General features: G+C 42.4%; 1 protein-coding gene across 1 annotated transcript in view; it reads left to right on the top strand.

Annotated features, from left to right (window-relative positions):
* Positions 1 to 24,542: 24,542 nt before the first annotated feature.
* The window catches only part of LOC146074831 (paralemmin-1-like), a 77,944-nt gene continuing 75,138 nt past the window's right edge, over positions 24,543 to 27,348 (top strand). The window contains exon 1 of the mRNA XM_083183364.1: positions 24,543 to 24,800. Within this exon, the coding sequence (XP_083039490.1) occupies positions 24,645 to 24,800 (156 nt within the window). The 5' untranslated portion in view covers positions 24,543 to 24,644. The remainder of the gene's footprint in view (positions 24,801 to 27,348) is intronic.

Below are 27,348 nucleotides of genomic sequence, written 5' to 3'. Positions count from 1 at the left end.
TCCATTTGCTACATCCCTTATATAAATTGTATATTCTGATTTAGTTTTAGACAGATTATGATTGTTGACTGTTTACTTTTAGACTGTTGACCCTGATAACCTTTTGACTGTTGACCCTATAGTATTAACCTATTGATTGTCAATATGTCATCCACCATCCTCTTCAGTAAGTGAAATTAGATATGTCTGGACACACATGATGCAGACCTGTGTGATTCTTAAACCAAAATATAAATAACTGTCCTATTTCTTGAAATGCTAACATTGCCATCTGGAAAAGCAGTTTTACCGATTTGTTTTGGGGTTCCTCTTACTATTAATAACCTTTCATTACTCATACCTCCCAACTTTTGACATGATGAAATAGGGACACTCACGCGGCGAAGCCGCACGAGTGCCCGAAAAGGGGGCGGGCGTATGCAAATGAGGGTGCGGCTTATGCTAATTAGCATGCGCACAGCGTCTATTCTACTAGTTTGGGGGGTCTCCCAACTGCCACCCCCCGCAGCGGGACAATGCCTGCCGCGGGTGGGACAGCGGGACAGGACCCGAAAATCGGGACTGTCCCTCTAAAATCGTGACAGTTGGGAGGTATGAATTACTGGCCACTGCTACTAGTATCACTTGGCCAGCAAGTACTCACCAACTAAAACCATGAGTTATGCAGCACAACACCATGATACCCCCAGTTGTAGGAGAGTAGTGCCTGACACACCCAGACACCTTCACTGTCATCTGAAATCAGTTAACCTTGAGTTGTGTGTAGCTGCTGCAGCAGCTTTATGCTGGACAGTGTTTTCCCATGACTGCTTACTGGGACTGAACTGCAGGGTATAGGCAGTGACAGATTTTTTTTTTAAAGTTTAACTACCGCCAGTTGTTTAACTGCCATCATTTTTTTCTTTAACTGCCACCAGTGTCCAAAAACACTCCAGATATCACACTCTCTCCCTAGAATCACCCACCTTTCTCTCCCTGTCACCCATTCACTAGCACCAACTACTGCCTCCATGTCACCATTTCCTGGCATCATCCACTGCCTCTCACTGTCACCCTCTACCTCTTCCTACCATCCACTGCCTATCTGTCTCCCACTTTCTCTCTCCATCACCCACTGCTTCATCCTCCGTGCTTTCCCTGCATCACTGTATTCCCATCACCCTCTCTCTTCTGTCCCTCTTTGTCTCTCCGAGGCATTACTCTCTCCCTTTTATACAGATAGGATATTCTTCCCTTTGAGGACACACCCCATGTTGTGAGACCAAGTCCACTTCACCAGCAACACTGGTATAATTTGCAACCTCCGTCTTCCCCTGTCATGGTGCCCCCTTTCATTTTGTTCTGGTTCCAACCCTGGGTAAAGGTATATTTTAGGAATAGAGTGGGATCATTAAGAAGAATATTGTTTATTGCTCAATATTGCTCTTAATTGTAGTTGCATACGTACCTTTAAAAGGTAGAGATAGATAGATAGATGTCATAGGTCGAGATATACTAATCCTTGAAAAGTGATAAACAACCAATCAGCTACTACCTGTCATTTTTCAAACAGCCTGCGACATGGCAGTTAGGAGTTGCGTGGCTAGTGGTTTATCATGCTACCTTTTATCACTTTTCAAGCTTAGTATATCTGGCCCATACTGAAATACGCACTTGAAATCCTTCTATCCTAGCAGGGTGTTATCAGTCTCCTGTAGTAAAACTTTAGAACAGTCTTGCCAGTAAAATTATCTAAGCAGCTGTCTGTCTTGTGGAACTGAACGTGTTCTCAGATACTCAGATGCCCCCAGGTTTTAACTCTGTTGAGTATTAGATGCTTACAAGTAGTAACTGATTATTTTTACTGAAAGTTAAATACAGAACTTGCCTATCTCTACAGAATATCATATATGGGTAATGGTGCATAGACTGCATAAAGAAAAGTAACCGAGGAAACTCCAGTGACCAGATGAAGTACAGTTTCAGAGGCACTTTATGAAGTAGCCATTTATATTTGCAAATATTTTATATGCTACAGTAAGTCCAGGAATACTGACAGAGTATGATCTTGGATTGGAGTATAACCGTTCGTATAGGTGAAAAAGCTGGTGATTACCAGTATATCTGTCCAAGGATAGTGACAGGCAAATATAGCCAAGGCCAGTATTTCAAGTCAAAATGGTGAGTGCAAGCCCAGGGGTCAAATTATATACCTGTATATATTGGTCTGTAAATGGTGAGAGGCCGTCAGGGTCAATGCCAAATTTTCAGTTCACGCATGGTGAATGCAAGCCATGGTCAGATCTGATATACACAGATGCGTGAATAGAACAGGTATAAGCTGTGCTGAACACACAACAGCCAGGAAGCAGGAATAACACTATGGCCAGTATCCATTATGGCTGGTAATTTACCATGGTTGATCCAATTAGCCCTAATAGCCAACATTTATCAGGGATTATGCTTCGCATGCAGCAGTCACAGGTAGGGTTACCATCATTGTGTTCAGAGATTCCTGGACATTGGCGAACCTCTTAACCTGCCCACAGCCCCACCCCTTGACCCACCCACAAACTACCCCTTGACCCACCACAGCCCCACCTCTTGGCCCACCCACAACCCGGCCCATGACCTGCCCTATCATGTTTTTTTTTAACCCTTGCTTATATCCTATTCTGGATTTTGCACACCATAATGCCCCTTACACGTTACATCACACACCATTATTGACTGATTTTATTTTACTATCCAGGGACAGATGTTCTGTGGCGCAAGGAGGTTGCAGGGCAGCGCAAGGTTTTGTCACCACATTTTATGGATTTTGAGGCTTAAAAGATATTGTAGCAAACATTCTAAAGCAATTACAGACAATGTTATACACTTTGTGGGCCACAAACAAGTAGCTACATACCACTTTGAGGCGAGCTCAGGGACTTGGCAAATGTGCACCAGGCCAGAGGGCAGCGGGTGATGAGCCTGAGCCTCTCTCATCCACGTGACGTGCACACGGTCCAAACGCAACCACTCCCGATGCTTGCGGTGCCACTGATTGAACCTGTGGAGGCTTTTCTAGTCACCCGGATTCTGGGAGAATTCTGGAATCCAGGTTACTGGAAAAGCCTTCTGGAGGGTTGCCACAAAGTCTGGGAGAGTCACGGAAATCCGGGAGAGGTGGCAACCATAGTCACAGGACGCATAATCCCCCAAACCAGCCCAGATGGGTCCAGATACTTAATTCCAGATCCCATTTTTTGGGCAATAAAAACAAGCTATAATTGGATTGCCCAATAATGACCTTTGGTCAAATATTGGGCTATTAGCCATTTTTATTGGCTGATAAATTAGAGCAGCTAATTGGATACCCCCTTATAACTGGCACCTGCATAGTTGTTCTGACAGTTAGATAGAGCACAGTTGTCCAATTAGCAAATGCAATCTTGGGCAGGTTATTATGTGAAATGACTAGTAGGGTCAGGATGATGGGAGTCACCAGACTTTGTCTATTTGATCTTAGCAAGTGGGTGTTGGCCAATCCAGAAGAGAGGATAGAGAGCACTGAAACAAACAACCAGGACAACATTTGACAGGAAAAATGGACAATGGCTTTTTGAAATGAAATTCATGTCTGGATAGTTATTAGGATAGACCATATCTTTCGCAAGCAGGAGAGCTTTAAATACAAGTATATTGTATATTTACTGTATAGTAGGCATCAGGGTGTAGTCTTTGACAAAGGGAAAAATATGTTTTTTTTTTACATTTGCATTTAAATACAGAACAATTCAATCAGTGCAGGTTTAATGCGCCCTACACATGGAGAGATTTGTACCAGAGATTCACAATGGGAGATTCAGCATGAGAGATTAAGGGGGGTATTCAATCGCCAGCGACCGCTGGGCCCTATTTAATGCTGTATTCCTCTACAGCATTGAGCAGGGTTTCTCGGCAGATTAAGCCCAACTTCACAAGCTGTCGGCTCGTTCTGCTGAGAACGGCCGGGAGGGTTACGAGCTGCCGGCTGCAGCTCGCCTCTTCCCGGCGACAACTCGCAGCCACATCCCCTTTTCGTCCAACTGCAGGTGGGACATTAAATCCCACCTGCATGTTCTTGGTCGAGCTGACCGAGAACGGGACAGGGTCACGGCAGTGACCTACACATTGAATACCCCCCTTAAAATCTTTCGAACTTCAGGGAAATAAAAAAGTATTAAAATTGAATGGGTTGGAATAAAGCCTTGGGGAGTGTCATCTTCTTTGTCTATAATAGAAAAATAAAAAAATAATGTAAAATAAAAATGGCGTGGGGTCACCCCCATGAGCATGACCAGCCCCGGGCTCTCTGAGCCAGTCCTGGCTTCTTGAATACCAAGGGGAAATACTAAATAAGGTCTCCCTATATTCAAGAAACCAGCACTGGGCTCTTGAGCTGGTACTGGTTTCCAAAATACAGGGGACAAAATGAGTGGGGGTCCCCCATTTTTTATGGACCAGCACCAGCAGGAGGTGGAATGGTCCGGTGGCCAGCGCATTACCCACCCTAAGTAGTCAGTCCAGGCCGTAAGATTTTGGGGAGGTGGGGACCCCCCCAAATAAAGGGATTCCCCCTCTCCAGGGCACCCCAGGGCTATCCCCCGCACCCCTGGGCACTGGGTGTGGGCTTGATAGCTAGGTTTAACAGTAGTATTGTCCTTTACAGTATGACTACAGGTCCCAGCAAGCCTGCCCACATGCTGTTACTTGGGAGAACCACAGGTACCAGCATGTGGGACATTAAAGACCCACTGGTACCTATAGCCCCCTGTAAAGGAAGTATTAAAATAAAAAAAGGTTTTATTGAATTGCATCTTCTTTCTTCACCCAAGGGGCCCTGCCCCCAAGGGCTTCTGCGGCTTCTACCCCTGGGGGCAGCAGCCTTTTAAGCTGTTTTGCATGGCAGCCACCACCCAGGACTTGTTCTTCAGGAGCTCTTCTCTGCTCCTTCTCTGCCATAGGACTTTCGCGGATTGGGAAGGGGTTTTAAGGGTGACGTGGGGGGGGGGGGGGGGGAGTGTCAGATGTGCCAGGAGAGGGGGGGGGGTCAGATGTGCCACGGGTGGGAAGGGGGAGTCGGATGTGCCATGGATGGCGCAGATGGGGGAGGGGATGTAGGGGGTGCCGTGGGTGGGGGGGTTTCAGGAGGCACGGCAGTATTGCATCACCTGCACACAAGGCACTGCTTATCCTCCCTCGTCACACATGCGGGAGATGTGCAGGACCTTCTGAGCGACTGCACAGACATTATCCAATGGGGCCGTTCTGAATTGCGGGCAGATTCAGAATGGCGGGGCCTCACATTTAAGTCAATGTGTGGTCTACTTGCACAGCAATTTGCATGCGTTTTCAGGCATTTTCGGAGTGATTAAATAAAATTGCTCAGAAAATGCCTGAATGTCGCCCCGTGTGTAGGGCCCTTAAGAAAGAGGAATCTCCATGTGGGCCCCGTCTTTGGGCCAGAGGTTACTTACAGGTCTCAGGGAAAGTGGTGCACACAAATTATTCTTCTCTACTTCTCTACTTGGCTGATGATAGAACTACTGTTCCCAATCCGAGTGCATGAGGAAGTATGAAAAAGTTATATATATATATATATATATATATATATAGCTAGCGTGGGGCCGGCACTCCCTGGCCTCTGGAGATAGCTTGCCCGGTGCCTTCCAATAGATTCCCCGTTAGTGTAACGGGTACAGCATATACTTCGGGTGGTGGCGGCACTCTCAGACGAAATGAGGACACAAAAACACTGTAATGTGTTTCAACGTTTCAGTGCAAAGCACTTTTATCAAGAACAGTGTTACACTGTTCTTGATAAAAGTGCTTTGCACTGAAACGTTGAAACACATTACAGTGTTTTTGTGTCCTCATTTCGTCTGAGAGTGCCGCCACCACCCGAAGTGTATATATATATATATATATATATATATGTGTGTGTGTGTGTGTATACACTGTATTTAGTGTGTATACACTGTATTTAGTGTGTATACACTGTATTATCTGGCTACCGTAAGGAAGATAACTTCATTACTGGAAATGTGCAACATTTTGCCCCAGAATTTCACCTGTCTACATTTCAGTTAATTTGAACATTTAAATTAATTAGAATGAATCACAAAATGGTACTGACTGAATTTAAATCTGGGAAAAGTGCGGCCCAGAAATGACCTGTAAGATTAATGGCCTGAGACAACGTCATAACTTTTTAACCTGTTGGATTTTTTTTCTGGGAACCAGCGAAATCATTCAAACTAAAATAGATACTGTATGATAACATTCCTGGCTCCATGTTATGTAGAAAGTGGGCGACTTGATTTACAGCAATTCTAACATTGCGCAGAAAATGTTTGTTTTAATGAATTGTGATTTTATTTTACATATTATTACAACTATTTGTATGACTATGCTCATAAAACCTCATGTAAATGTAGTACATTACCACCAGTTAATGGGTGCATATGACTGAAATACAACAAATACCGTATGTAAAGGATTAGCATTGCTGAATTTGACCAGTTATTATCAAACAAATGTTTTGTTAGTTCAATAAAATACATTGAATAAACAACCTAATCCCAGTACAAAAAAAGGTTGCTTATGTTATTCATGATATATAAAAAAAAGTGGTTCTCAAATTCTAAGTACAAAAATGATTACACAATGCTTTGTGTTATCTCCCTGCCCACATAAATCAGTTATTGCTTTACAACCATGAATGTAAAAATTCTCCAGATGGATTCTATGGTTATATGTGTAGACAAAATGAGCTCCTAATTGGGGCTTCTAAATTATATGAATAACCAGCAGCACTGGCTAGTAAATACTGGGGTCCCTTTCATATGTAGTGCATTAATGTGGTATATATCATGTGCTTTACTATTATTATTATTATTATACATATGTTAAGACCCACAGGAGTGTGCATCGGTAATGGTATATTGCGTACACACTAGACCAGTGGTTCTCAAACTGTGGGACCTGACCCCAAAGTGGGTTCTGACCTTGCTGACTATCAGGCTGATGACTTTTCTAATCTCAGCCAGTGATTCAAGTAGGTGTATTCAATGCCGGGGGCAAGCGGGGACAGCGAGCAGGGCTGCTTGCTCGCTGTCCCAGCTGGCCCATCAGTATTCAACTCACCCCTCCCCCCCCCACATACGCCGATTCCCCCTCGCTCCGTTTTTGGAGCATGAGGGAATCAGCGTATGCGGCCGCAGAAGCAGCAAGACTCATGGATAAATGCAGTGGCCTTCCTGCATTAGCCACGAGACTCGCTGTTTGGGGGAATCCTTGCTGCAAACCTTCCAACTTCTGTCCGGAGGAAATAGGGGTGGGGCGTATGCAAATGAGGGCGCGGCTTATGCTAATTAGCCGCAACCTCATTTTCATACGAGAATAGACTCTGTGCGCATGCGCACAGCGTCTATTCTACTAGATTGGGGGGTCTCCCAACTGCCACCCCCCGCAGCGGGACAATGCCTGCCGTGGGTGGGACAGCGGGACAGGACCCGAAAATCGGGACTGTCCCTCTAAAATCGTGACAGTTGGGAGGTATGCTTGCTGTCCTGTGACAGCTAGGATTTCCCCGGAACATTGAATAGAGAGAGTGGCCAGCACGGGGGTTAAACAGCGAGGATCGCTGGTCTTCTGAGATCCCGCCATTTAACCCCCTCGCCAGCCTCTCACTCCCGCATTGAATACTGCCCAATGTTAGACTCACATAATTTTGTGCCTCCACAATGCTGCTATGTATGTGCTGTCTGCTGACTACCCACCCATGTGATGTGATGACCATCTGCAGTAACTTGCTGGGGTTCTGTAATTAATGTTATTGTCTGATGGGGTCCCATAGTAAAATAGTTTGAGGACCCCTGCACTAGACATTATACACAATATGCATGCATGAAGGTCGACACGACTGAAGGTCGGCATGCATGAATGGCGACATGACTGGAGATCCACATGCATGAAGGTCAACATGACAGAATGTCGACATGGGTTAGGTCAACATGGTCATTAGGTCGACACAATCATTAGGTTGACATGGGGAAGGTCGACAGTCAAAAGGTCAACATGGGGTTTTTCACTTTTTTTTACCCGAATGTCATAGTATGCATTTTGAGACCTCGGAGGTCCCTAAGCAAGATATCACTTGTAGGCCCTCTTCCCTAATTGCATGCAATCAGTCTGCAGGACAAATGTAATAGTGTGTGAGAATCAGGAAGTGAGGGCTTTTGGGACAGTTTCCCCATTTTTTTAAAGCGGCAATCAATTACCATATATACTCAAGTATAAGCCTACTTTTTCAGAACAATTCCCCCCCCCCCACTCGGCTTATACTCGAGTGAGGGTCCCACTTGAGTCAATAAGTTTTCCCAGTTATTTTGTTGTAAAATTAGGTGCCTCAGACAATAGTATATTAGATCACCTAGGTGGAGTAATATGTACAGGCGCTTCTAGATAAGTGGTTGGGCAAGCTGCTCACACCGTGGGGAGGTCAGCCCCCTAAAAACAGAAATACAAATATACAGGGAGTGGTGGAGCGCTAAATGATAAGAATATATGACCAATTGGGTATTACAATTTATTTTATTATCACTAAAAATTCAATAAAGTACTAAAAGCAATTGCATAAAATTGAGGTGTACAGCCTGATATGGAATCACATAAATTGGAATACAGATATAGACATTGTGCAGTGTCTCACTTGTTCCTGAGATTACTCTCCAGATGGAAAAGGGGTACAGTCTCCCAGAGGGTTTTGGGAACAGCTGGAATGGCGGGTGTCCATAAACCTGACCGGAGAAAAAAGTTGGATCCTGGTTGGTAGGATAGAGGTTTCAGTCCTTGAATAAGGAGCTCCGGTAAATAGCAGGTGGTGGTGTCCCTTGTGGTGTCCAGTGAATGTCCCAGATGGAATAACCTCAATATGGGGGAGATGGCGGAGAGTTGGTCCAAGTGAGAACTTGTTTCTGTATAAGGTCCCAAGTGTCAGACTGTAGCACCTTGCCTGACACGTTTCGTTGCCCACAGGCAACTTTTGCAAAGGTATAATGGCATGGATCTAATGAGGGTTTATATACCTCTGTACAGGAAGTAAAACATTTGACATTTCAACCTGTTCCCCGATTGGTCAATTCAAACATTGGTAAAAAATCTACACATATCTAATAAAAATAGTCATATCATATAGTATAAATAATAATAATTAGTAGGAGGCAGTAGGTGTTAAAAAAACAAATTCATAGATGAGGAATATGCAGTAAAAAACGGTAAAATGATTATATTTGTTCTACTTCCGGTCGTTGGAACGCACGCCGCGTCCAACTTCCGGTTTTACGTGGAACGCATATGTATAAAGCGTCCCACGATCTTATATGGGGTCTAGAGGGTTTAAGATGGCTAGTACCACATAATTGTTCTATGTATGCATCGTATTTGGGAAACGGAGTACAGTGCTGCGCCGTTTCCAGCACTTAGATCTCATCTGTAGCGTCAGCCTGGACTTCCGGTTTCCGGTGTTTAGTGCGTCATTTCCGCCACACGGAGTGAGCATGCAAAGCTCCATGGGTTTCCTGTGTTTGGACCGCATAATGAGGGGACAGGTACTTCCGGTCACCTGGTCCTTTGTAATCTGTGCACACATTATAATACAATTTAATCCTGCGAGCATCATTTCTGTATTTACTTTGTGTGGTTTAATAGAATCTGTCACAAGGAGAGTGGCAGGCTAATTCTTTGTTGAATATTGTATGTAGAAACGGGTCGCCTCCGGGTTGCCATAGCAACCATCGGACCCTGTCCGATTCCACACACAATATCCCAGAGATCTGATAGGGAATAGAGATGATACATTTACTTCAATCTAAGGTTAATATAAATATTTACAGGTGATGGGGACGGCCATGGGGACCAGGATTGCCCCTAGTTACGCCAACCTCTACATGGGCATGGTCGAAGATCAGCTAGTGTGGGGTGGCGGGCATGGGGCAAACCTGGTCCTCAATGGCCATTATATAGATGACTTATTCTTTATTTGGGAAGGGGATGAACAATCAGCACTTTCTTTTGTCACTTATTTGAATTCAATTATTTATAATATACTGTAACATTTACCCATACTTATCATCCCACCACAATTAACTATTTAGATAGAACTTTAAATATCATAGATAACCAGATTCATACGTCAAACTATAATAAAGAAGTCAATACAAACTCCTATTTACATTATAAAAGCGCACATTACCCCCCCTGGAAGAAGAACATCCCCGTGGTCAATTCCTGCGGTTACGCAGGAACTGTTCCAACCTTACCTCCTTTAAAGAACAGGGCACCAATATGGCCTCAGCATTCCTAGAACAAGGATATCCAAAAAACCTGGTGGAAAAAGCTTTCCAAGAGGTAGAAATGCTAGATAGAACTAAACTACTATCCCCTAAAAATAAAAAAAGATTGGACTGAATATATACAAATGAAAATGTAGATAATATGGAAGCCCCATTCATCTCTACATACAATGAATCAGTTCAAATTAAATTATTAACAAAAATTACAATTTGTTAAAATGTGATCCCATTCTAAGGGACCACCTCCCCAAGGATCCAAAATGTATCTTTAAGAAGAATAAGACAATAAAAAATATGTTGGCACCAAGTTTTTTTAGGGGCGAACAACCCACAGAGACCAACTGGCTAAATACTTTATCTAAATCTATTCTGGGCTGTTTTAGATGCAATAAAACCAGGTGTATTACTTGTAAACACATTCAAAATAAGAAACAACATTTTATGACGGCTGACAACAAACTTTATAAAATAAAATAATTTATTAACTGTGAAACAACGTTTGTGATTTACATGCTAACCTGTTCCTGTAATGTAAATTACATAGGCCGGACTACTAGGGCCTTAAAAACCCGTTTCCTGGAACACAGACGTAATATTATAAACAAAATTACAAACCACAGTGTTTCGAAACACTACTTTATTCATCATAATAGTGATCCCGAATGTTTTAAAATCACAGGGTTGGAACATGTAAAGAACACCAAAAGAGGCGGAGATCGTTTCACCATCCTCTCACGCCAAGAAGTTTATTGGATGCACATAATGAACTCCATCTACCCTGAAGGTCTTAATGACCAAGTAGAACTTAACGTATGCCTATAAATTGTATTGCTCTCCTTGACCTGCTATTAGACTAATGTTGGACACAACTTTATTTATGTATGTATAATCCTGCCATATATGTACAAAAAAGACTGGATTTGAAGCCCCTTTAAAACTAATTTATGCACTCTCTCCTGTTTTTCTTAAAACTGATCATATCAAACCTTATCAGTATTACTAATTTTATTATTTTTCATACCTTAGTATACTTTATCTTAATTTAATTTATTTGCCAATTATTATGCATTCTTAGATATGTACGGTATTTTATTTCTTATATTTCTTTATATTTATATCTATTATTTCATTAGTACTTATTTCATTACATTTATTTTGACTTTGGTGTTGATCAGACCCATGATTATTAGTATTTTGTTTAATAAAGCCAATACTAAATTGTTATTACAGAATCACTCCGTATATCCCTCTCTCTATGTATACACAAGAATATTGTTTATATTAACCTTAGATTGAAGTAAATGTATCATCTCTATTCCCTATCAGATCTCTGGGATATTGTGTGTCTGGAATCGGACAGGTTCCGATGGTTGCTATGGCAACCCGGAGGCGGCCCGTTTCTACATACAAAATTCAACAAATAATTAGCCTGCCACTCTCCTTGTGACAGATTCTATTAAACCACACAAAGTAAATACAGAAATTATGCTCACAGGATTAAATTGTATTATAATGTGTGCACAGATTACAAAGGACCAGGTGACCGGAAGTACCTGTCCCCTCATTATGCGGTCCAAACACAGGAAACCCATGGAGCTGTGCATGCTCACTCCGTGTGGCGGAAATGACGCACTAAACACCGGAAGCCGGAAGTCCAGGCTTACGCTACAGATGAGATCTAAGTGCTGGAAACGGCGCAGCACTGTACTCCGCTTCCTAAATACGATGCATACATAGAACAATTATGTGGTACTAGCCATCTAAAACCCTCTAGACCCCATATAAGATCGAGGGACGCTTTATACATATGCGTTCCACGTAAAACCGGAAGTTGGACGCGGTGTGCGTTCCAACGACCAGAAGTAGAACAAATATAACCATTTTACCGTTTTTTACTGCATATTCCTCATCTATGAATTCCTTTTTTTAACAACTACTGCCTCCTACTAATTATTATTATTTATACTATATGATATGACTATTTTTATTAGATATGTGTAGATTTTTTACCAATGTTTGAATTGACCAATCAGGTTACAGGTTGAAATGTCAAATGTTTTACTTCCTGTACAGAGGTATATAAACCCTCATTAGATCCATGCCATTATACCTTTGAAAAAGTTGCCTGTGGGCAACGAAACGCGTCAGGCAAAGTGCTACAGTCTGACACTTGGGACCTTATACAGAAACAAGTTCTCACTTGGACCAACTCTCCGCCATCTCCCCCATATTGAGGTTGATCCATCTGGGACATTCACTGGACACCGCAAGGGACACCACCACCTGCTATTCACCGGAGCTCCTTATTCAAGGACTGAGACCTCTATCCTACCAACCAAGATCCAACTTTTTTCTCCGGTCAGGTTTATGGACACCCGCCATTCCAGCTGTTCCCAAAACCCTCTGGGAGACAGTACCCCTTTTCCATCTGGAGAGTAATCTCAGGAACAAGTGAGACACTGCACAATGTCTATATCTGTATTCCAATTTATGTGATTCCATATCAGGCTGTACACCTCAATTTTATGCAATTGCTTTTAGTACTTTATTGAATTTTTAGTTATAATAAAATAAATTGTAATACCCAATTGGTCATATATTCTTATCATTTAGCGCTCCACCACTCCCTGTAAATTAGGTGATTCGGCTTATATTTGGGTCGACTTATACTCGAGTATATACGGTACATGGAAAAATCAACCTAAAAAAAGGGAAAACTCGCCCAAAATCACTCACTCTATTACATTTGGCCCTGCGTCTTTGTTTGGTTACCATCGGATAGCATGCACAGTATGACTCATTTGTAAACTGAAAGCAAGGACCATTTTCATCTATTGTCACCACAGCGTACACCTCTGAATAAGATGCATTAGATATAACTATGCTACCTACCCACAATAGATCCCTGCACACAGCCCTGGTGGTGGAGAGCTGTTATGTGCGAAAAGTCACCTGTTTGAGTGTTCAAACAGCACTTTTTCCTTTTACACCCATTAATTTAGTTTAGATTTGCTGCTTTACATGTCAAAACACGGAATACATGTAAAGTAATACGCGTCCCCTCGCGGGGCTCGCTACGCTCGCCACGCTTCGGGCTCAGTGGCTTGTTGCACTCGCCATACTATATAAAATCAACTCCACGCCGACGTGGATAGAGGGGGTATGAAAAGGTCGGAGGACGCATACCGCCGACCGGCGCGGGCTCGCTGCGCTTCGGGTTGGAGTTGATAGTGGCGGTGGCGCGGGGGTGCATTTAACATTGTATGCACCTATTCAGGTGCTTATACAATAAAAAATTGTATAGGGGGACCATTTAACATTGAAAAAACCCATTAGGGTGCTTATACAATTTATAAATCGCATCGCATTGTATGCCATTGTATGCCATATACAATGGTATACAATTTTAAATTGAATACAATGCCATACGACATACACTGACTATTTGGGTGCGACAAGCACAATTATTAAAGTTCACCCAAAGGTATTGAACTGCAATAATGGGTGCCTATTAATTATCGCGGCATTGAAAAAAATGAATCGCTCCTTCTGAGGGAATAAAACATTTCTTTGGGACTTTTTATTTAGTTTTTGATGAATTAAATAATGTTAAATAAACTTCATTATGCAGAAATTTGTGTACCATGAATTATATATCTTAACCCCTTCATGACAGAGCCAGTTTGTGCCTTCATGACAGAGCCCTTTTTTTCAAATCTGACATGTCTCACTTAAGTGGGGATAACTTTTTTTTGCTTTTACTTATCCCAGTGATTTTGAGATTGTTTTCTCGTGACACATTGTACTTCAAGTTAGTGGTAAATTTGGGTCGATACAGTCTGTGTTTTTTTGTGAAAAATACCAAAATATCGTGAAAAAATGGAAAATTTAGCAATTTGCAAAATGTTAAATTTTCTGCTTGTGAGACAAATAATCATACCACTCAAAATAGTTAATAACTAACATAGACCATATGTCTACTTTATGTTTCCATCATTATTTCAACTTCCTTTTAATTTTTTTGGACACTAGGAGGCTTACAATATGAATAGCAAATTCTCAAATTTTCAAGAAAATTTCAAACACTGATTTTTTTAGGGACCAGTTCAGTTCTGATGTGACTTTGAGGGACTTGTATGTGAGACACCCCCATAAATGATGCCATTTCAAAAACTGCACCCCTCACAGTATTCAAAACAGCATTTTGGAAGTTTGTTAACCCTTTAGGTGTTTCACAGGAATTAAAACAAAGTGTAGGTGAAATTTCAAAATTTCTTTTTTTTTGCAGAGTTTCAATTTTAATACATTTTTCTAACGAATACAGTAGATTTTACTAGAGAAATGTGACTAAAAATTGATTCCCCCAATTCTTTTGTTTTCAAAAATATCCTATATGTGGCCCTAGTGTGCACGTTGACCAAACCACAGGCTTCATAATAGAAGGAGCACCTACTTGATTTTGGAGCCTCCTTTTTATGAGATTTTTTTTTAGGCACCATGTAGGTTTCTAGGCACCATAAGTGCTAAAAGTTAGGAACCTCCCCCACAAGTCACCCCATTTTGCAATCTACACCCCTCAGGGAATTCATCTAGGGGTATAGTGTACATTTCAAACCCCCAGGGGTTTCACCAATTTTGGTACAACTGGGATGTGAAAATGGAAAATTAAATTTTTTTACACAAACATGCAGTTCTGGCTCAAAATTTTTCATTTTCACAAGGAATGAAGGAGACAAAGCACCCCAAAATCTGTGCCCCAATTTCTCCCGAGTACGGCAATGCCTCACATGTGACCAAAAACTACCAGTTGGGTGCATGGCAGGACTCAGAAGGGAAGGAGTGTTTTTTGGATTTTGCAGCACAGATTTTGGTGGAATGAATGGTGGGTGCTATGTTGCACCAATACAGTGGAACCCCCCCACAAGTCACCCCATTTTGCAAAGTACACCCCTCAGGGAATTCATCTAGGGGTATAGTGTACATTTCAAACCCCCAGGGGTTTCACCAATTTTGATACAACTGGGCAGTGAAAATGAAAAATTACATTTTTTTACACAAAAATGCAGTTCTGGCTCAAAATTTTTCATTTTCACAAGGAATGAAGGAGACAAAGCACCCCAAAGTCTGTGCCCCAATTTCTCCCGAGTACGGCAATGCCTCACATGTGACCAAAAAATACCAGTTGGGCGCATGGCAGGACTCAGAAGGGAAGGAGTGATTTTTGGATTTTGCAGCACAGATTTTGGTGGAATGAATGGTGGGTGCTATGTTGCATTAGCAAGACTCCCAAAGCACCAATACAGTGGAACCCCCCCACAAGTCACCCCATTTTGCAAAGTACACCCCTCAGGGAATTCATCTAGGGGTATAGTGTACATTTCAAACCCCCAGGGGTTTCACCAATTGTGGTACAACTGGGCTGTGAAAATGAAAAATTACATTTTTTTACACAAACATGCACTTCTGGCTCAAAATTTTTCATTTTCACAAGGAATAAAGGAGACAAAGCACTCCAAAGTCTGTGCCCCAATTTCTCCCGAGTACGGCAATGCCTCACATGTGACCAAAAAATACCAGTTGGGCGCATGGCAGGACTCAGAAGGGAAGGAGTGATTTTTGGATTTTGCAGCACAGATTTTGGTGGAATGAATGGTGGGTGCTATGTTGCATTAGCAAGACTCCCAAAGCACCAATACAGTGGAACCCCCCCACAAGTCACCCCATTTTGCAAAGTACACCCCTCAGGGAATTCATCTAGGGGTATAGTGTACATTTCAAACCCCCAGGGGTTTCACCAATTGTGGTACAACTGGGCTGTGAAAATGAAAAATTACATTTTTTTACACAAACATGCACTTCTGGCTCAAAATTTTTCATTTTCACAAGGAATGAAGGAGACAAAGCACCCCAAAGTCTGTGCCCCAATTTCTCCCGAGTACGGCAATGCCTCACATGTGACCAAAAAATACCAGTTGGGCGCATGGCAGGACTCAGAAGGGAAGGAGTGATTTTTGGATTTTGCAGCACAGATTTTGGTGGAATGAATGGTGGGTGCTATGTTGCATTAGCAAGACTCCCAAAGCACCAATACAGTGGAACCCCCCCACAAGTCACCCCATTTTGCAAAGTACACCCCTCAGGGAATTCATCTAGGGGTATAGTGTACATTTCAAACCCCCAGGGGTTTCACCAATTGTGGTACAACTGGGCTGTGAAAATGAAAAATTACATTTTTTTACACAAACATGCACTTCTGGCTCAAAATTTTTCATTTTCACAAGGAATGAAGGAGACAAAGCACCCCAAAGTCTGTGCCCCAATTTCTCCCGAGTACGGCAATGCCTCACATGTGACCAAAAAATACCAGTTGGGCGCATGGCAGGACTCAGAAGGGAAGGAGTGATTTTTGGATTTTGCAGCACAGATTTTGGTGGAATGAATGGTGGGTGCTATGTTGCGTTAGCAAGACTCCCAAAGCACCAATACAGTGGAACCCCCCCACAAGTCACCCCATTTTGCAAAGTACACCCCTCAGGGAATTCATCTAGGGGTATAGTGTACATTTCAAACCCCCAGGGGTTTCACCAATTTTGGTACAACTGGGCTGTGAAAATGAAAAATTACATTTTTTTTTACACAAAAATGTACTTCTGGCTCAAAATTTTTCATTTTCACAAGGAATGAAGGAGACAAAGCACCCCAAAATCTGTGCCCCCATTTCTCCAGAGTACGGCAATGCCTCACATGTGACCAAAAAATACCAGTTGGGCGCATGGCAGGACTCAGAAGGGAAGGAGTGATTTTTGGATTTTGCAGCACAGATTTTGGTGGAATGAATGGTGGGTGCTATGTTGCATTAGCAAGACTCCCAAAGCACCAATACAGTGGAACCCCCCCACAAGTCACCCCATTTTGCAAAGTACACCCCTCAGGGAATTCATCTAGGGGTATAGTGTACATTTCAAACCCCCAGGGGTTTCACCAATTTTGGTACAACTGGGCTGTGAAAATGAAAAATTACATTTTTTTACACAAAAATGTACTTCTGGCTCAAAATTTTTCATTTTCACAAGGAATGAAGGAGACAAAGCACCCCAAAATCTGTGCCCCCATTTCTCCAGAGTACGGCAATGCCTCACATGTGACCAAAAAATACCAGTTGGGCGCATGGCAGGACTCAGAAGGGAAGGAGTGATTTTTGGATTTTGCAGCACAGATTTTGGTGGAATGAATGGTGGGTGCTATGTTGCATTAGCAAGACTCCCAAAGCACCAATACAGTGGAACCCCCCCACAAGTCACCCCATTTTGCAAAGTACACCCCTCAGGGAATTCATCTAGGGGTATAGTGTACATTTCAAACCCCCAGGGGTTTCACCAATTTTGGTACAACTGGGCTGTGAAAATGAAAAATTACATTTTTTTTACACAAAAATGTACTTCTGGCTCAAAATTTTTCATTTTCACAAGGAATGAAGGAGACAAAGCACCCCAAAATCTGTGCCCCCATTTCTCCAGAGTACGGCAATGCCTCACATGTGACCAAAAAATACCAGTTGGGTGCATGGCAGGACTTAGAAGGGAAGGAGTGATTTTTGGATTTTGGAGCACTAATTTTGGTGGAATGAATGGTGGGTGCTATGTTGCATTACCAACACAGTGGAACCCCCCCACAAGTGACCCCATTTTGCAAACTACACCCCTCAGGGAATTCATCTAGGGGTATAGTGTACATTTCAAACCCCCAGGGGTTTCACCAATTTTGATACAACTGGGCAGTGCAAATGAAAAATTACATTTTTTTACACAAAAATGCAGTTCTGGCTCAAAATTTTTCATTTTCACAAGGAATGAAGGAGACAAAGCACCCCAAAATCTGTGCCCCCATTTCTCCAGAGTACGGCAATGCCTCACATGTGACCAAAAAATACCAGTTGGGTGCATGGCAGGACTCAGAAGGGAAGGAGTGATTTTTGGATTTTGGAGCACAGATTTTGGTGGAATGAATGGTGGGTGCTATGTTGCATTACCAATACAGTGGAACCCCCCCACAAGTGACCCCATTTTGCAAACTACACCCCTCAGGGAATTCATCTAGGGGTATAGTGTACATTTCAAACCCCCAGGGGTTTCACCAATTTTGATACAACTGGGCAGTGCAAATGAAAAATTACATTTTTTTACACAAAAATGCAGTTCTGGCTCAAAATTTTTCATTTTCACAAGGAATGAAGGAGACAAAGCACCCCAAAGTCTGTGCCCCAATTTCTCCCGAGTACGGCAATGCCTCACATGTGACCAAAAAATACCAGTTGGGTGCATGGCAGGACTCAGAAGGGAAGGAGTGATTTTTGGATTTTGCAGCTCAGATTCTGGTGGAATGAATGGTGGGTGCTATGTGGCATTAGCAAGACCCCCGAAGCACGGTGAAATGATGAACCTAATAATCCATAGATGTGTGGTATATTTTGAAACACTCCTTTATACATAGGCCGGGTTTGTCGGGGCAAGTTTCACAGTGGAAAATAGTATCCTTTCTTATTCCCTTTTTATAGCAAACTTTGCACCTTTTTTGTGTCCTGCCCTTTCTTGCAGTGGAGGGGATTTCGTTGGGAAAATGCTGCCCTGGTACAATACGGGGGCCAGTACTAGAAGTACTGGGGCCCTCTGCCTGCTGGTTCCCAAATATTAGGCCCTTTATGACTTCCTCTTGAAAGTGCATAAATGTCCCCCTCTGGCCGGTAGAACGGAATAGCACGTAAGCGTTATACAGTGCCATCTGGATGATATACACGGCCAGCTTCTTGTACCAGATATTTGTTTTCCGCAGGGCACTGTACGGCTTCAGTACCTGATCTGAAAGATCCACTCCGCCCATGTACTTATTGTAATCAAGGATACAATTTGGTTTTGAGGTGTGGGTACCAGTGTACCTCGTACAGGGATGGAGGTGGTACTGTCTCCATGAATTGTTGTCAGTATAAGGACATCCCTCTTGTCCTTATATTTGACCAACAACATATTTTCGGTGCATATTCCCCTGCTTTCACCCCTTCTTAGTACTTGGGCAATGTGCGTTTTGGGGAGGCCTCTTTGGTTCTTGCGCACAGTACCGCAAGCTGCTGTACCTCTTGAACCAAGGGCCTTAAACAGGGGGATGCTGGTGTAAAAGTTATCCACATAGAGGTGATAACCCTTATCCAGGAAGGGGTGCATTAAATCCCAGACAATTTTTCCACTAACACCTACGAGGGAGGGGGGGCATTCTGGCGGTTCAATTCTTGAATCCTTCCCTTCATATACCCTAAACTTGTGGGTGTACCCTGTGGTGCTTTCACACAGCTTATACATTTTTATGCCATACCTTGCCCTCTTACTGGGAAGGTACTGGCGGAATTTAACCCTTCCTTTAAAATGTATAAGGGACTCGTCGATACTAATACATTTATCAGGGATGTATAGCTCTGCAAATTTGGCACTGAAATGATCAATGACCGGCCTGACTTTGAATAGCCGGTCAAAGGTGGGATCATCTCTGGGTGGGCACTGTGCATTATCGGTGTAATGTATAAATTTATGGATCGTCTCAAATCGAGCCCGGGGCATGGCCATACGGTAAAATGGGGTGCTGTACAGAACATCTGTACTCCAATATTGCCTAATTTGTGGCTTTTTTACTATGCCCATATGAAACACCAGACCCCAAAACGTCATCATATCTACTGCATCTACAGGGGTCCACCTAGCAAATGATGACGTGGGGTTTTGAGCAATAAACTGCTGGGCATATAAATTAGTTTGGTCCACCATTAAATTTATAAAATCATCAGAGAAAAATAATTTGAAAAAGTCAATTTCTCTGAGACCTGTGGAATCAAATTGGATTCCTGGCATGGCCAAAAACTCAGGAACTTGGGGCTCAAAATTATCTGGTGGTGGGGTCCATACGAGATCAATTATTGGGGGGGGGGTCTCAGCTGATCTACGGGGGCGTCTTTGAGGAGGTCCCTCATCACCAGAGGAGGAAGAGGAGCTTAAGACGAATCCTTCAAATTCCCCGCTTGCCTCACTGGCTGTGTCAGAGTCAGAGGCAAGCATGGCATATGCCTCCTCCACTGAATACATTCTTCTGGATGACTGGGATGACCTTTGGGATGACATTTGGGATGACATTTGGGATGCCATTTTTATTTTTGTGTTACTGGTAGTGAAATGTTTCAACACGTGTATAGTGTAGGGGGGGTACAAACTTTATTTCAACCCGGGGGGTATGTAGTGTGTAGTGTGTATGTAGTGCAGAGAAAAAAATATATACTTTATACAAAAAAAAAAAAATTGAAGGGGTTAAAAAAAAAAAAAAATTGAAGGGGTTAAAAAAAAAAATTGAAGGGGTTAAAAAAAAAAAAAAAAAAAAAAAGGTCCTGCGCCAAAAATTGAGCACAGATGTTGGTCAGTAACGTCCGTCACTGAACAGCGCTCAAAGGCAACAGGAATTTGATAAAAATGAAAAAAATAGATCAACCCTGTGCCGAAAAAGCTGATCAGTGATGTACGTCACTGATCAGCGCACAGTGGCCACAGGACACCCACAAAATCACAGTGTGTGTAAAAAAAAAATTAAAAAAAGACCCCACAGCACCCACAAAAAAAAAAAGGTGATCAGTGATGCGACACTGATTACCAGTGAGGGGCAGCAGGTGCACAACCTTTGGTGCAACTGACAGTGCAACTGGCAGCAACTGACAGGTATATATAAAAAAAAAAAACCTCTGCACCCCCAAAAAGTTGCTGATCACCTCAGATATAGTGATCAGCACAAAAGGCGGGGGCAGCAGACACAAAATTTAGCACTCTCTATCACTCTCTGTCACTATCTCTCTCTATCTCTCTATCTCTCACTATCTATCACTCTATGACACTGCAGCAGCAGCACTGACAGTTATATATATGAAAAATAACCCCTGCACCCCCAAAAAGTTGCTGGGGGTGCACAAAAGGGGGGCAGCAGACACAAAATATAGCAGTCTCTATCACTCTCTGTCACTATCTCTCTCTATCTCTCACTATCTATCACTATGACACTGCAGCAGCAGCACTGACAGGTATATATATATATATATAAAAAAACCTGCGCCCCCAAAAAGTTGCTGATCAGTTAATTTATACTGATCAGCACAAAAGGGGTGGCAGCAGTCAGTTATATAAAAAATATATAGCACAATCTGTCACTATCTCTCTATCTCTCTCTCTCTATCTCTCTCTATCTCTCTCTATCTCTCTATCTATAACTCTATTACACTGCAGCAGCACAAAATATAGCACTCTCTGTCACTAGGCCTCTCTATCTCTCTCTCTCTATCTCTCTCTCTCTAACTCGATGACACTGCAGCAGCACAACACAGCACAACACAGCACAGGATGTCACAATATGAAGCAAGATCCCAAGCAGTGATCAGGTAAGTATTGAGCAAGGTTCTGGTCAGTATATGGCGGCAGCTGGGCACGGTGACCGCACTGCACGCTATTCCAGACCGGAATGGCGTCTGCAGTGCAGTCACCGTTAGTTTAAACCCCCCTCCATGGCTGTGATTGGTCCGTCGGCCCGACGAACCAATCACGGCCTTTGGGGGCGGGCGGGGTGAGGTGGGGTGACACCAGTGTCACCCTTACACCCCGCGGTGATTGGTGCTGTACTTTACAGCACCAATCACCTCCGATCGCATGTCACCGGCGAACGTTATTCGCCGGTGACACAGAAAACGCTGTGAATGGCTGTTCACACTGAACAGCCAATCACAGCGATCGCCGACGGGGGGGCGGCATCGCAGCCCCCCCTGGGCATGCAGGGACATGTCTGCTGTCAGGGACAGCAGACATCGTCCCTCTGTCACTGCGTCTCTAGACGCAGTGACAGTTTGAAGTCATGACGTATATATACGTCATGTGTCGGGAAGTACTTCCCGGCCATGACGTATATATACGTCAAATGTCGTGAAGGGGTTAATACCGTACGTTGTATATGTAGACATTTATAGCTTCTAATTGTAATGAATACTTTGGGGCATTTTTTATTTCAGTGTTTATGTCTGTATTTATCTAGTATGATTTAACATTTATAAGTGAGTTCATCAATAATTTATATCACAGGCATAACGGAATTAACATTATGGCCTCGCTGTATTTACCAATCAGACACAACAACATACCATCGCTAATAGCTACAGTATACCTGTATAATGAAATGTAAGTCCCAATCTTGAAAACCGCCGCAGTCCGCTTAGGTGCAAAATATTAGCAGCCTTTTATCACTGACCATCATGGCCCTTTTTTTTATATATATATATATATTTGTGTGTACATTTTCAGAATTATTAGACATGAAATAAGTCTAATTTTGTATCACTTTATTTATTTTGTTCTACTGCTTAGGATCTCTATTACACCCGCTATAGCAACATATTTTCTGTCTTTTAAAGTTTCTCATAACCCCATTTGCCATCCATTAACAGTTTTCTATAATTTATCTGTTATCATATAATGAAACAAACAAAGTGAACATGAGCCAAAGAATCCTTAAATGTAGATATATATGAGAAAATTGCAGCTCTTGACCTCTCTGATTCTCTCGGATCGGCCACATTACTTGGGAAGAGGGTAACGCTGGGAGACTTGAGTAATTCCAGGAGGGCCCTACTCATAAGAGTTAACAGACTAAAAGGAGGTACAGGTGGACGAACGGAAAACAATAGCATAAGTAGGAACGGATGGGAACGGATGGAGAGGTAGGGTAAACAGGATAGGAGGAGCGAAAGAGGTTAGGAGGAGGAGGGATAGGCTAGTCGGAAGAAGTGGGTTTTGAGGGTGCGCTTGAAGGAGGTAAGGGAATCAGAAAGCCTGATAAGTGGCGGGAGGTTGTTCCAGTGCAGGGGGGCAGCGCAAGAGAAGTGTTGGACACGGGAGTGGGAGGAGGTGATTAGGTGAGAGGTCAGGTTGATTACTATGGCCAACATCTACAATTCTGTAAACCTGAACTTAAGTAAATGTACCCCCCCCCCCCAGAGTCTGTAGGCCAGTGATGGTGCAATAGATGGCCATCCCAACCTACACTAGATGTCTCCACTTCCTTCAGACTATGTTGTCATATTTATTTGTTAGAACGTATAATGCTGATTAACAGGCCTCTGTTATTACCGATCGGTCTCTCATTCATTAATTAACTATAATCACTTCATTTGCCCTGAGGAAAGTGGGGCCCCAGTGAATGTCAGAGAGCCACCCTGTGCGGTTCCCGGATTTATCAGGCTGCCTATTACTAATAACATAAATCTATAAAGGCTGTGTGTAATAGTGCGTACACACGGGGGCGATTTTGTACAATATCGCGGGAAATATGGTCGCTAAGCGATATATTGCCGGGTGCACGCTCCCGTTTTTACCCCTGTAGTGATCGCTGGTCGCAGGAACATGCTCCTGCAACCAGCTGATTACCACTGCCGGGCTCCCCCGGCAGTTTCTTTTTCATCAGCGACCATCTCTGGTCGCTGATGAAAACGAGAAACTGAGCAATATATTGCTCAGCCATATATTGCTCAGCAATATATGGCTGAGCAATATATCTCCCCCGTGTGTACGGGGCTTAAGTCAGGAATGCAAGATCAGTGCACGGGTTCTTGTTTTAATTACACCCAAACACAAAGTCAGCAGAACCTGTTGACATTGGCATTTAGGCAGCATATTATGCGTGTCCTATTTGCTGTGTAGACACACTCATAATACCTGAGTTAATAAGCCCAGGGTGTTGTCCTTAGTTACTACAGACAGCCACACCCAGTGCATCAATTATATCTGCTAATATCGTTTATGTTTATTTTAATTTTGTTTTCGTGTTTTATCGTCATGCATTATTAATGTGTATACTGGCATTATTGATATCTACACTGTTGTTTTATGATTGCATCTCTATGCAGACCAGTCTGTAGCCATTTGATTAGATCTTTGTCTTTTCATAGACAGTAGACAGAAAAAGCCATTGCAGTAATGTACATTATACTGTCCCTGAATCAAATAACAAAGTGTTATTATTTAGGATCATTACACCAGTTATGTAATAATAAAAAGAACAGTGCTTGTAAAATAAAATATGAATGTTCCTTTAAACTGGGAGTGTAGCAGCTATCAGTGATAGAACTAGAGGGATTCACTGTACTGTATGTCAGTCAGTGTGCAGCAGTTATCCTCATGATAACATGTATTATCCCCAGCACTGGGAGAGCACTGCCAGCACATGGTAACAGCTGCTGAAATAGGAACCAGAGCGTGCATGTACTCATTCTGCATTTTATTTCTTTCTCTCGCAAAGGAAAAAAGGAAACGACAGGCTGCAATTGAGGACAAAAGGCAGCAGCTCGAAGACCAGATTCTCCAATTGCAACACCTAAAGGTAAGAGCTAGCTGCCAGGGAGAGGCACTTTCTCTCTCCATCCATGTTATGCTGAACATGTTGGTTACATGAGTCTCTATAGTGGCGCGTTGTCAATGGAGGAGGATTCTGTCTTGGAAAAATTCCAAGTCAGGCTTTTGTATGAAAGCAGTTTTGTATTATTTATTCATCTAACAGCACAATTAATGATTCTCAGGTTAATAGGTTGTTTGTTTGGTTTTTTTGCATGTAAAATATGATAGGTGATGTTTATGTTTACATTATAGTATTATCTATTGTGTGTTTTCCCAATATGAATGGTATAGTATTCATTTCATTATTATTATTAGATTATTATTATTATTATTATTATTATTATTATTATTATTTTTCAGTTATACTCTCAATGAATTGATGCATCCAGTGCTGTTTAAGTTTTTCAGTGGGGGTGGACAAATATATCAAATAGAGGCATTGTTATGGTTCAATTAAAAAAGTCATACAATAATAGGAATAGGGAACAAGTTGGCCAATCCTTTTATTACCCATCATGCAATTTTGTCATGGTAGGCCTGGCAGGTAGATGGAAGTGAGTTATCTAATACAGTGACACCTACAGAGAAATCATACATTTTAATAAATACAATAATTCTACTGTTTTTTTGCAACAGAGGTTGTAGAACATCTGCGCCTTTCCTGGGCTAGATGGATACAAATAGAAGCTGCTGTACATTGTAATTTGGAAATTACAGCAATAAAAGAAATGGGAAAAGTAACAAAAATAGTAAAACACTTAAAAAAAAAAAACGAAACAAAGACAGCATCTAAACAGTAGGCAGCAGTGGTGGTTGTCACAATTTTAGGGCAACAGTTTTTAGGCTGGGGAGCATCATGTATGGCGTGTACTATTCAATACCGGGGTCAGGATGTACCACAATATTAGCTATTTGTAATTGTGTTGGTTTGGCAAGGAATAGTACTTTGTGCGTTATGTAGGAGTGCTGTGCGCAATAGGCACATAGGGACTGATGCTGAGTTGGCTGCAGTTGCACTCAAAGTCAAAGGAGTTTACTAATAAATCCACATTTGCTGGCATGGCTAAGCGGGGATAAAGTGGAAGGTGATAACGTACCAGCCAATCAGTGTTTGAAAAATAACAGTAAGGCTAAGGTCGACAGGGTCAGAAGGTCAACACAAACATTAGGTCGACAATGGGAAGGTCGACAGTCAAAAGGATGACATGAGTTTTTTCACTTTTTTTAGCCCTACCATCCACTATGGCATGGTGGGAGAATATAATGTGCGCCGAGCACAGTGATGCATCGTGCCTGAAGAACGGCGAATGCAGCAAACCCTGCGAGGGGACGCGGTACACTTAGATGGTGTCCATGTCAACTATGTCGACATTCGGGACAAAAAAAACTTGAAAAACTCATGTCGACCTTTTTTCTGTTGACCTTCCCATTGTCGACCTAATGCTTGTGTTGCTAAAACAATATAACAATAACAAAAAAATATGATAAAGTGCACAAACTGCAACGTATTTAGTAGAATAAATAAAGGGTTCCTTATTCCCCTTCACCAATATCACAGCAAACAAACACAAATTGTCAATTCCACTTAGCTAGCACAGCTGAGGAATGTATCATCCGCTGCACTAGTTAATGCTTGTGTCGACCTTCTGACCCTGTTGACCTTAGCCATGTCGACCTATTTCAAGTGTGAACCTAAGCCCCGTGAACCATAATGTATGTCGACCTTCAGTGAGTTGACCCTATGACCCATCCCTGTTAGGAGCCAATTGGCTGGTGCATTGTCACCACGTTATCACTTTACCAGGCTTAATACATATGTCCTATAGTAACATATGTGCCAATATACCCTTATTCCCATGTTTTATACCAATTATTTTGCTTGAACAAGATGTATTCCCTATTTTGATTTAGTCAGATAAAAAAAAACTCTTCTAGCACAGCATGTGCTTCTCACTATCTTTTGTTTTAAAAAAGTTGACAGCAGTGCATCAGCCAATCAGAAGTAATGTGGTAGAGCTGGCAACAGTCATCACCTTGAATTTTGCCTTCAAGCTCCAGAAAATGGTTCTAGTTGGATTGACATATATCTGTTGTGGGGGCGAGATGTAGGAAGCCTTGGAGAGTGATAAACCAGCCAATCAGCTCTTAACTGCCATGTCACAGTAATGCTGGCCACACATCAGACCAACTTTCCTCCAACCATCCAACTAGTTGCTTGGATGGAATAAAAATATGGTACTGGGTGGGAGCAAATGTAATATTTACTTCAGAAATTTGCTCCCAAGGACAGGAAAAGGACAAAAACATTAGAAGCTGATTGGTTGGTAGTTTATCGCTCAAGACTTTTTCTCTCCCCAAGGCTACATGTCTGCAATTGTTTGCAAATACAAGACCACACTCATAGGCGGATCCGGGGGTTACTAGTGCAGCAATAGTTGTTATTACTGTACGCTGCGGTTGGTTGGGTGGCAGAAGCAAGCTGCAGCAAGCAGGATGTGGTGTATTCAATGCAGGTGTATTCAATACAGCCAGTG

The sequence above is a fragment of the Crinia signifera genome, chromosome 1, assembly GCF_055691185.1.
Source record: "Crinia signifera chromosome 1, ASM5569118v1, whole genome shotgun sequence".
NCBI lineage: Eukaryota > Metazoa > Chordata > Amphibia > Anura > Myobatrachidae > Crinia > Crinia signifera.
The sequence above is the reverse complement of the archived record's forward strand: the minus strand, read 5'-3'. Positions and strand labels throughout refer to the sequence as shown.